This window comes from Tachyglossus aculeatus, chromosome 3 (assembly GCF_015852505.1).
Source record: "Tachyglossus aculeatus isolate mTacAcu1 chromosome 3, mTacAcu1.pri, whole genome shotgun sequence".
NCBI classification, from domain to species: Eukaryota; Metazoa; Chordata; class Mammalia; order Monotremata; family Tachyglossidae; genus Tachyglossus; species Tachyglossus aculeatus.
Window position 1 is genome coordinate 65,553,558 of NC_052068.1, and position 11,101 is coordinate 65,564,658.

At 55.0% G+C, this 11,101-nt stretch overlaps 1 protein-coding gene across 2 annotated transcripts in view; it reads right to left on the reverse strand.

Moving 5' to 3' along the window:
• Window positions 1–3,986: 3,986 nt before the first annotated feature.
• SPOCK2 (SPARC (osteonectin), cwcv and kazal like domains proteoglycan 2) overlaps window positions 3,987–11,101 on the reverse strand; it is a 32,623-nt gene continuing 25,508 nt past the window's right edge. For both annotated transcript variants that reach the window (XM_038744009.1, XM_038744007.1), the window contains 7 exons: window positions 10,828–10,942; window positions 8,894–9,008; window positions 8,383–8,502; window positions 7,448–7,666; window positions 6,533–6,595; window positions 6,014–6,151; window positions 3,987–5,064 (listed from right to left, as the gene is read on the reverse strand). In XM_038744009.1, the coding sequence (XP_038599937.1) occupies window positions 4,919–5,064; window positions 6,014–6,151; window positions 6,533–6,595; window positions 7,448–7,666; window positions 8,383–8,502; window positions 8,894–9,008; window positions 10,828–10,942 (916 nt within the window). In that variant the 3' untranslated portion in view covers window positions 3,987–4,918. The remainder of the gene's footprint in view (window positions 5,065–6,013; window positions 6,152–6,532; window positions 6,596–7,447; window positions 7,667–8,382; window positions 8,503–8,893; window positions 9,009–10,827; window positions 10,943–11,101) is intronic.

Here is an 11,101-nt window from a genome sequence, read left to right on the forward strand (position 1 = left end):
TGTGCAGAGTGCATTGTACTCAGCACTCAAGAAATATAATTGATGGATTGATTGATGTTACCCAGCAGATACCAATCGATGGGGCCCACCCAGATAATGACAGATGGGGATGATAAATCCTCATCAGCCTAGAGAGGTGAGAATCTGGGTTTCAATGGACAAAAATCTGGATACTTAGCAGAACCAGAAAGGATCGCGACTGCACCACCCCATTGCCACTCCACCAAGACTGAGAGCCCTCTTTAGGCAGAGACTTCAGCTCGTGTCTGGAGCCCACTGTCTGCCGAACAATAAGAATAGTAATAGTAATAATAAGCAGCATGGCTTAGTGGTTAGAACACAGGCCTCGGAGTCAGAAGGATCTGGGTTCTAATCCCAGCTCTGCCACTTGTCTGCTGTGTGACCTTGGGCAAATCATTTAACTTCCCTGGGCCTCAGTTACCTCAACTGTAAAATGGAGACTAAGACTGTGAGCCCCACATGGGAAAGGGACTGTATCTAACCTGGTGATCTTGTATCTACTGCAGTGCTTAGTACAGTACCTGGCACACAGTAAGCATTTAACAATACCATAAACAAACAGCCAAAACAAAACAAGAACTGTGGTATAGCACCTACCATGTGCCAAGCACTTTGCTAAGCGTTCGGAAAGATACAAGATAATGGGGGTGGACACGATCCCTGTGCCATCCAGCGCTCTCCCTCTCAACAAGCCCTGTTTGCCAGAACTCGGGATGCCCACTGGTGCCCAGCCTCTACCCTGGCCATGATTCCTCTCTTCAGGAAGCGGCCAGTGCCCAGGGCCCCTCCAGAGCGAACATTATTCTCTCCTTCTGCCATAAGCGTAAACCTTACCAGCCAACCTACTTCCTCCTTCAACCCTCCCATCCTTCTACTCAGGAGGATCTCAGAGGCCCACACACCTTGAGGAAGTGCCAGATGGCAGACACCCTCCCCTGCACTACACAGTCCCATTTTGAGACCAGAGTTCTACTCAGCCAAGGACCAGGACGGAAACAGTGACCCACAGATCCCCCTCTTCCCTCCCTGACAGATCCAGGGGCTGTTTCTGGCCTCACCATTCTCTCTGTCCCCTGCCCACCCCCTCCCCACCCATGGGAAAAAAAGAGACAGGAACGCTGGGATGGGTGGGTATGCAGGGCAACCGGGGCCGAGGGATCCAGGCCATCTCCATTCTCCAGCCAGCTGTGTTTATACATTTTTTTTATTTTCATTTTTTAAAAAATAACAGTGGGTTTCCTCGCAGTGGGGACTTGGTTTCTCATTTAAGTCATAGGCAGATGCGGACAACATGAGGTTGTGTTCCCAGAGGGGTGGGGGAGGGGACCGCGGCAGGGCAGGGGAGACGGGGCACACAGGAGGGGAGGTGGGGGTGGTGAAGGTGGGGGGGCTCTGAACGGCTGTGACCCATAGGAAGCTGTAGTGCCCACCGATGCACACTCACATTCTAACACTTGGTTTCCGGTGGAGTTTTTTAAACATCTAAAATTACTGAGATACAATTTTAGCACTTAAATATACAAACTGAAATCCAAGCACTTGAACACGATTCTTAACTCTAAATTCTGTTATTGCACATAAGACAGTTTGAATATGTTTCAGGCTATAAGCAACTCGCTCTTCTCGGGACGTCTTTAGGCTCCACACTTCGACTCTCTCCCTTACACACGCACACACCCACTCACATGTGCGCACATGTGAGCGCGCACACACACACACAAACACACACAGAGACATGCAAACACACACATACCCTTCCCTCACCACGGTCCCCAGAAACCCAAATCTCCAACCAGAAAGGGAATGGACCGGCTTTCCGACTTTCTCCCGGCCATGATTGGAGCCTGGACACCTCTCCGGTCCCTTGGGGGAAGGGGCGGCTGGAGGAGAAACTGGAAAGGAAAAGTGCCAGGGCTTGGGGGGGTAGGGAGAGGGTTGTTGGGCGGCCCATTTAACGTGAGTAGAGGAAGTATGGGGGACGGCATCTTTACCTGGTCCTCTATGGCCCCCGACCAGGTGCCAGTGGTGTTATATAGGGTGGGAAGTTTGGGAATCTTCTCTTTCCTACTTCTGGGGTCATCCCCTAAGACTCTCTGTTTCCCCGATCTCCCAGACAGGTGAGGCAGGGGTCTGGCCAGCTATCCCTCATGTCTGCACACTCTGGGGGAGGCCTGTGTCTCGGCCTCCGTTTAGGGTTCTTGCCCTGCCTCCGATGCCACCTGGGAGGAGGGCACACCTGGGGGCAGAACCCCGCCTCGGTCCAGCCCAGAAGTTCAGTGCTGAAAGGTTAGCTTAGTTCTGTTCTCCACATGACCTCGCCACCCTCTGAAGCAGTGGCAGAGATCAGGGCAACAGTGGGTGGGGGAGCAGGAGGAGGAGGAGGAGGCAGGGCTACTGGGCTGCGTGGTTGGGGAGGGAGGGTGGGAGAGCAGGAGCATGGAAGCCTGCATCCCTCAACTTGTGCCCCTCACACTCCTGGGCAGTTCCTTGCCTTCCTCCAGCCCCAGGCCTCTCCAGAGAGAGGGAAGCAAGAGGGGGAGATCAACTTCAGGGCCTGGGACCAGGGTTGGGAAGCCCTCTGGGCAGGCTTCATTTTCAGACAGACTCTGGGGCCTCCTCAAAGTGTATAAGGCAGCCCAGGCAAGAAGCAGCCAAATCAATTGATCCGAAAGACCCCTGGACTGTGAGGAACAGGCTTGTGATGGTCGCTGGTCACCTCAGCAACGGAGACTGTTGTGGGGGGGACCCCTCCCTCACCAACCAAAGGCATCTCCAGAGCCCCAAGCTGGGAGTGGCCAGGGCAGCCATCCAGGCGGGAAGATGAGGAACTTGGAAGCCGGAATCCGAGTCTCAGGGCCCTGTGGAACTTCAGATCAGGCATCAGTGGGCCAGGCCAGGCCCAAGCTGCCACCTGGGATGCTAATCGAAGTTCCTTGGGGCATGTGGGAGATGGGTCAAAGTGGCTAGGAGAGGTGGAGGTCAGAGGCGGGGAGAGACGGCGGCGGGGGAGGGAAGCGGAAGGTCCAGAACCACAAGACGCGAGTTCAGGATCCGAGCAGAGCTGGGCTACAGAGGTTAGGCATCCATTTGCAGGGACCTCGCAGCAAGCAAGAGACTATAGGGCTGGGGATTCCCCACAGGAGAGTCACGGGAAGTCCTATGGGGCCTCCCCAGGGAAGTTCAGTTCAACACAAGCTGTATCGATGGCTCCGGGAAACCCAGAGGAGGCCATCTTCATCATACAGACAGGCCCACTGCCAGAAACACCTCTCCTGCTCATTCATTCACTCATTCATTCATTCATTCATTCAATCAATCTTATTTATTGAGCACTTACTGTGTACAGAGCACTGTACTAAGCACTTGGGAGAGTACAATACAACAATAAACAGACATATTCCCTAACTTACAGTCTAGCTTCCAGTTACAGTTTATGGGTGGGTACAGTCCCACCCACCAACACCTGTCCAACTCCTTGAGCCTCCCGCCCTGCACACACAGACACAAATAGTGTCCCCCACCCTCTCACTGCACACAGGCACTCACTCACTCACACACACACACACACACACACACACACACACACACACACAGCCAAGGCCCAAGTTGTTCACTTCTCACCCACCACTGACTCCTACAGCCAAGCTCCCCAGTACCAGCCCAGCAGCAAGGGAACGACACCTTCACTCGGGCTTGGGGGCTGAGGTGAGTTAGGGAGTGTCAAAAAGGCCAGAGAGAACACAGGTCCAGCTTCCCCAGACTGCAGTCCCAGCCCTGCTCTGATCTCAGACCAACACTGGGGCTTCTGGAAGGGGCTGGGGGCTAAGAGTCAGCTGACTGGGTCAGTGACTCTTAGACCAGGCTTAGCCGGGGTCCAGTGGGGCAAACCCACCTCTGGCCCCTCCCCTGGAAACCTCCACTGGTCTCTCCGAATCTGCCCGAGGGCTGGGAAAGGTGGGGGGGGGGGGGGGGGGCGGGGCGGCAGTGAGCACCTATTCCCTGAGTGCAAATTTCTGCTCAGGAAAGCTCCAGGAAGAACTGCTGGGGAGCCCCAAACTGCCAGGGAGCCCCACACTTTGGCCAGCTCTGTCTTCTCCCTGGCATGGTTACCGGCCCCAAGGCTCCTGTATCCTCCGAGGGGGACGAGGGCGAGAAGAGGCCCGGGACAGATCCTGGGCCTCCTCTCAGATGGGAGAGACTCTGGCTTCTGGAGCAAAGAATTTCCTGGCAGATTGCTGCTCAGGGACCGCAGGAGCCTAAGTCCTAACAAAGTGCTGGATGGTGTTTCTCCCTCCCTCCCTGCCTGCTGGTGGGTAACGGGGCCCGGTAGGCCCAGAGGGGCTCCAGGGCAGAGCCGAGATTGAGGGGCTCTGTTGTGAGACTCCCCAGTGGGACTCCCCCGTGGGTTTTCCCAGGTTGGTTCCAGGTGACAAATCGATGACTCTGTTTGGCCTGACTTTGTAACTGGGGTGTATCCAGGGGCAGGAGTCTCAGAGAGTAAAAACTAAAATTCCAAACCAAAATGAGAAAAAGAGAAGCTAAGCCAAAGAGGCAGACAGCTTCTGTTGGTTCTGTTTCCCCCCAGCTGCATTCTCCCCTTGGCTTCGGTAGACACTGGTCAAACACTTATAGCTACCTTGTGGCTCACACTCATAATCACACACCCGCACATGCTCACTCACTCGTACATGCTCATGCCCACTCATCCACACTTGCTCACACTCAGGCTCACTCACCCGGAAACGTTCACACACACACGCTTGTCTTTCCCGCTAAAGTTACAGTCATCCGTGTTTCCTGATCATCCCGCTAAGCCTCCCAGCTCTTTCCGGGTCACCGCTGCCTCCCCCCCACCGGGCTGTCAGCACCCCAGCCCTGCTTGGCTCTCGGAGCACCTCTACCAGATGTAACCGCCGTCGTCAGCCTCGCCGGCCTCGCCCTCCTCCTCCTCCGCCTCCTCGCCCGCCTCCTCGGCCTCCTTCTCTTCTTCATCCTCCCAGCCAACGCCGCTCCCAAAATCTCCCGAGAACCCAACCAGGTCGTCTGTGGGGAATGGAACCAGGGAGGAGCTAAGTTACAGGTTGGAGAGGGAATCCCGCACACATCAATCAATGAATGGTATATATTGAGGGCTTTATTGTGTACAAAGCACTGTACCAAGCGCTTGGGAGAGTGGAGTACAACAGAGTTGGTAGACACATTCCCTGCCCACAACACAGGCACCTGGTCAGTGAGCCCGTTGTTGGGTAGGTACCATCTGCTGCCAACATGTACTTCCCAAGCACTTAGTACAGTGCTCGGCACACAGTAAGCGCTCAATAAATACGATTGAATGAATGAATGAATGGGGATAGTCACCAGTCAATCAGCAGTATTGACTGAATGCTCACTGGGCAGAACACTGAGCTCAGTCCTTGGGAGGAAACGATAAAACTAGTATCTCTGCCCTTGAGGAGCTTACGATCCAGTGGTTATCAAGGGATGGAAAATGAGGTCTTGAGAAGGAAAAGTTAAAGGTTAAAAGAACAGGGGTTCACTATCCTGGAGACAAAGTGGTTGAGGGAGCAGTTTAGTGACCACCTGCAAATCTAACAGAAGTTATCATGTGGACACTGACCAGTCTCTATTTCCACAGAGGGACCAACCCAGGATCCAGGAGGACCAACAAGAGCTCTTCGACTTTGTGAGAGGCTGTCATGAGAGGCTCCTGGGAATTTTATCCCTGGAGAACTGTGAAGATGGCATTGACACCCATCTGTGTTACAGGGATGAAAGTGTCGGTGGCTTGGAGGTCAAAGGCCGGCCTAGATGACCACTCAGATCCCTCCAGTTCTGGCCCAGGGACAGACTGGAAGCCCCGCTCCTTGGGAAGTCGATAGAAGCGGTTGCCAGCTTGTGGCACTTCCAGGGGGCACAGGCAAGGAGGACCGTGAGCCCCGCGGCTGCCTTGGCCGCAGAAACCCGACCCCATCCTCCCGGGCCCCTCCCTTACCACAGTCTGGGTTCCCATGTATACGGGTTCCTGTCAGCTCCATGCCCAGCTGGTCCACACACCAGCACTCCCCGCTGCTCTGGTTGCACTGCATCTTTCGGTAGTAGCCATCCTCGTCGCAGCTCGGGATGAAGATACCTAGGGAGGGACCACCACCTCAGCCACGAGCACGTTGTGGGTGGGTGGGGAGGGCTGAACCAGAATGGGAGCTGTGGGTGTCGCTGGGGCCCACCAGGGTCTGGCACCCCAAAGGAATGTCCAAGCATTCCAGGCTACTGTTAGTAAAAAGAAGTCAACTTCAAAGGCCAGGATTTTGGGGTCTCCCAAGAATGGTGCCACGCCTTACCCACACCCATGCATGAGAAGCCCCTCACCCACCCCATGCTGGCCCTTTGTCCTTACCTTCCACTAACCCACCCCTCACCCACCCCATATCCATTCCTTGCCCGCTCCTCACCTAACCCATGCCCACCCTTTGCCCCTCACCTTCCCTTTGTCTACCCCATGCCCACCCCTCACCGGGTTTCTTCTTGGCTGCCTCCTGTATCTGGATCCGTTCCAGCTCAGCCAGACAAGGGGGCTCTAGGAGGAAGGGGAAAACACAGGTCCATAAAGTAGAGGCTCAACCCCCACCAACTAGACCCACCTCCCTCAGCCCCTTGAGACGGATGGGCAAGGAAGGGCGGAGCCCTATTGTCACAGGGAAACCTGGAATTCTCAAGTCCTTACTGGTCAAAAGTGGTCCTGGGGGGCAAAATACTGTGAGAGAGAGCCAGGGTGCCCCACAGAGGGGGGGCCTGGGGGAAAATGAGGGTGGATCAGATCAGGCTGGGTAATTAGATGGCATTAGTAAAGGCAGGCCAGAAAAAAAAAATGGCTGGAAGGCTTCTTCAGCTTCCAAGGGCCACAAGCTAACATGGCTTCCCCTCCATTACCCATCCCCAGCACTGTAAGCTCATAACGGGTGGGGAACATTCCTACTAATTTTGTTGTATTGTTTAATACAGTGCTCTGCACATAGTAAGTGCTCAATAAATACTTTTGATTGATTGATTGCATGTTTGCCCATTTATGCACATTCCTATTATCCAGTAAGTCCTTGGAGGGCTGGGACCAGTTCTTTTACATTTCTTCTGTTCGTCCAATGCCTAGCCCAGTATACTGCACAAACAAGGCACCCTGTACATTGCATTGCACATAGTGGGTGCTTGGTATAGTGTTCTACACACAGAAAACACCCTGCCCACAAGAGGTGTTCAGAACAGTGCCCGGCACACACAGGGACCGCACCCAGGGGTGTTTGCTCTCATTCCTTAGGCTGAGAACCTGGAGGCTGGACTCCAAGTTTCCCAGGGGGATGTGGGAAGGAAGGGGCCACGCGTGTGTGCACACACATGTACTCCCCCCCCCACACACACACACATGTGCACGCACTCTCTCTCCAGAAGCAGAAGCACCACTCGGCGGTGGAGACGCGGCCATCCTTGTAGGTGTCACAGGAGTTGAAGAAGGGCCTGATGCAGACCTCGTACTTGTCCAGGTTGATGGCGGCTAGTTCCGCCTGATCCAGGAACAGGTCGCTGCTGGTGTCCAGCTTGGCGAACATCCAGCCAATGGAGTCCTTGCAGCTGGCCCCCAGGCCCTTCTCCAGCCCTGGAGAAAGGGCCAGGGGTGCAGACAAGGAGGAGAAGGAGGAGGAGGAGACATAGGAACAGAAAACCCTTGGTCTCACCTCTAATGGGCCCCAACAACCTCCCCACCCACCCCACCCAGCTAAGGTCCCACGGGGCAGGCCTGAATTCAGCACCAATTCTGAGGGCTCGAAAGGATGCTAACAAGGATGCTCTAGACTGTGAGCCCGCTGCTGGATAGGGACCATCTCTATATGTTGCCAACTTGTACTTCCCAAGCATTTAGTACAGTGCTCTGCACACAGTAAGCGCTCAATAAATATGATTGATTGATTGATTGATTGAATGAATGAATGAACAAGCCATTTCGTCCAGCCGTCCATGCCAGCCAAATCAGCCTCTTGGCCCAGAAAGATTCCCTTTCAATCATCCATTATAGCATTTCACCCCCGTGCTTCAGGCTGGGAAGTTCTTGGTTGGAGCTGACCAGCTTCCCTCCTGCTGCAGTGCATGTCTTGTCCCAGAGATCCCTCCCAGGAGCTCCGAGCCACTCTGTTCTCTCTTCCCTCCTGCCATGACATTCCTGATCCCTCCCGCCTCCTGCTCCCACTTGGGTTGATCACAGCCTGGCCTCTTGCAGGACATCCTTGGACCCTCCCTCTGCATCCCTGTGACCCCAGGCCATTCCCAACCCCTCCCTACCCCAACATCCCTTGCCGGATGCTGCTGGTCCCATACCATTGGCTGGCCGGACCAGTGGGGCGGCTGAACTGTTCTGCTTGGAATTCTCATGAAGGAGCTGGAACCAGTCCCGGAGCCGATCTCCCAGGTCTGCCAGGTCCTGGCCGGTGCAGGTCTCTGCAGCCAATTGGGCCGTTCGAGAGAGCAGGAGTGGGGTCATGACGGCAGGACCAGGATCGTGCGGGTGGGAGCATGAGGAGGAAAGAAGAGTGAGATGAAGGTGAGAGAGGGAAATTAGGGAGCCTGGCTGCAGACAGGGAGCACCCCCCAGGCTGGAGGGAGAAGACTTCATGCCACTTGTCTCATTCATTCATTCAATCATATTGAATCACTCGTCTCGCCCAGTGAAAGTTGACCACTCTGGCCCCATCCCTTCCCGGACACCGTTAGCCTGTCTCTCACCCCTCTCTGCTCCCCCCATACCCTTTCTGCTCTATGCCAGGGCACAGGGGGTGGGCCCAGGCCTAGTAGGGGCATCAGAAGTGGGGAGGGGCCCATTCCCCTTCACCTTGTTTTCCGTCAGCGGTGGAGGCTGGAACATGATCAGTGGAGCACGGGCACTGGCCTTCACACTTGACTGTCAGCTGCTTGCTGGTCAGACAGGCCTGCTGCTCTAGTTTGCACTGCGGGGAACGGAAGGAAGGGAGGGAGAGCCGTGAATGTGTGATTCCGCTTTCCACACCCAGGGCACTTAACACCCACCGTGGGGGTTGCACCGGGTCAAAGACTGGGCGTTCCCCCACCCACCACCCTCCTCTGCAGCAGCCGCAGTGCCAGCTCACAAGGTTTCCAAGCACCAGGCTAGGGCCCGACCACGGCAGGTGGAGGAGGGAGCCCTTACTAAGATGCTACAGAGATGATGATGGCAGGTGCCGGGGAGCAGGAGGGAATCTCAGGGATCATCTGCTCCCAGCCCAGAAGGGCATGGGCCTGATTTCTCTTGGGCTCACACTTTGCCCCCTGCCCAAAGCCAAGCCCAACCACCTGGCAACCCACCTGACTCAGGCAGGAAGAAGCTCATCTGCCTGAGGCCCCCTTCCCCAGCTAGAGTTGGGCAGCTGGACAGGCGCAAAGCCAGGGCCAGCGGAGCCCAGGGCAGACAGACCCAATGGGGCAGAGCCGATGGCCCCATGGGCAGAAGTAGAGATAAGTCCATTGGCCTGCAATCTCTGAGGGCTCAAAAGGACACCAACAAGCCATCTCATCCAGCCCTCTGTGCTCAGCCAAGCCAGCCTCTTGGTCTTGAAAAATTCCCCCTTGATCTTCCATCCCCTGCTCAGGCCAGGAAGTTCCTTAGTTTGAGTCAAGCACAGCCCCTGGAGGGACTGAGGATGAGCCACACTGCCCAAGTGTCCCAGGCTGGGCCAAGCCTGTCACGGCTGTTTCCCAGGGACACAGAGGGAGAGGGAAAACGGAAGATCTTGACATCAGCCTGGCTCTAGCTGGGGTGGCCCATGAAAACACCACCCCAGGCCTGTGGGATATCTCTTACAGACAATTTCTCTTTTCACCTTAAAAGCCTTATTGAAGCCTTATTAAATGCCTTATTCACCTTAAAAGCCTTATTAAAAGACTTAGAGAAGCAGCATGGTTCAGTGGAAAGAGCCCGGGCTTTGGAGTCGGAGGTCATGGGTTCAAACCCCTGCTCCGCCAATTGTCAGCTGTGTGCCTTTGGGCAAGTCACTTAACTTCTCAGTGCCTCAGTACCTCTTCTGTAAAATGGGGATTAAGACTGTGAGCCCCCCGTGGGATAACGTGATCACCTTGTAACCTCCCCAGCACTTCGAACAGTGCTTTGCACATAGTAAGCGCTTAATAAAATGCCATCATTATTGAAGGCACATCACTTCCAAGAGGTCTTCCCTGACGAAGCCCTCATTTCCTCTTCCCCCATTCTGTTCTGCGTCATCCTGATTTGTTCCCTTCATTCACCCCGCCACCTCTCAGCCCCACAGCACGTGTCCATATCCATAATTTATTTATATTAATGTCTGTCTCCTCCTCTAGATGGAAAGCTCGTTGTAGGCAGGGAATGTGTCTACCAGTTCTGTAAATTGTACCCTCCCAAGCACTTAGTACAGTGCTCTGTACACAGTAAGAACTCAATAAATACAACTGATTGACGGCGGGGTCTCCACCCAGCTCTGTCTGGGGTCACCCAGCCTAGGACCCCCATGGAAAGCTGAGGGTCGGGAAGTGAAGGTTTTGGTTCTGGCCAGGCCACATCTTCACCAAAGGACTTCCTGCCCCACTCTGGCCCGGAGCTCACTGTGGGGAGGGAATGTGCCTGTTTATTGTTATACTGTACTCTCCCAAGCACTTAGTACCGTGCTCTGCACACAGTAAGCGTCAATAAATATGATCAAATGAGGCCTCCAGCTGGGAGCACGTTCTCTGCACTTCCCAAGGTCCCCCCACGGCTGCTGCCTCGCCTCGCCTCACCACAGAGCTGTAAGTGTGTCCATCCGAGCCGCAGACAGAGGCCAGCTGGGTCATGTGACAAGGCTTGCAGAGGCTCTCTTTGTTTCCATGGAGTTTCAGGGCTGGCTGCTTGATCCTGCCAGAGGGAAGAGGGGCGGGAGAGAATCGGGGGTGAGAGGGAGCACAGAAGGAACATGAAGGAAGGAGGGAGATGGAAATGGAAAGTGGGTGATCCACAGGGGTGGGATGGAGAGCAGGGAAAGTGGAGAAGGGAGAATGGGAAGTGAAGGAAGGT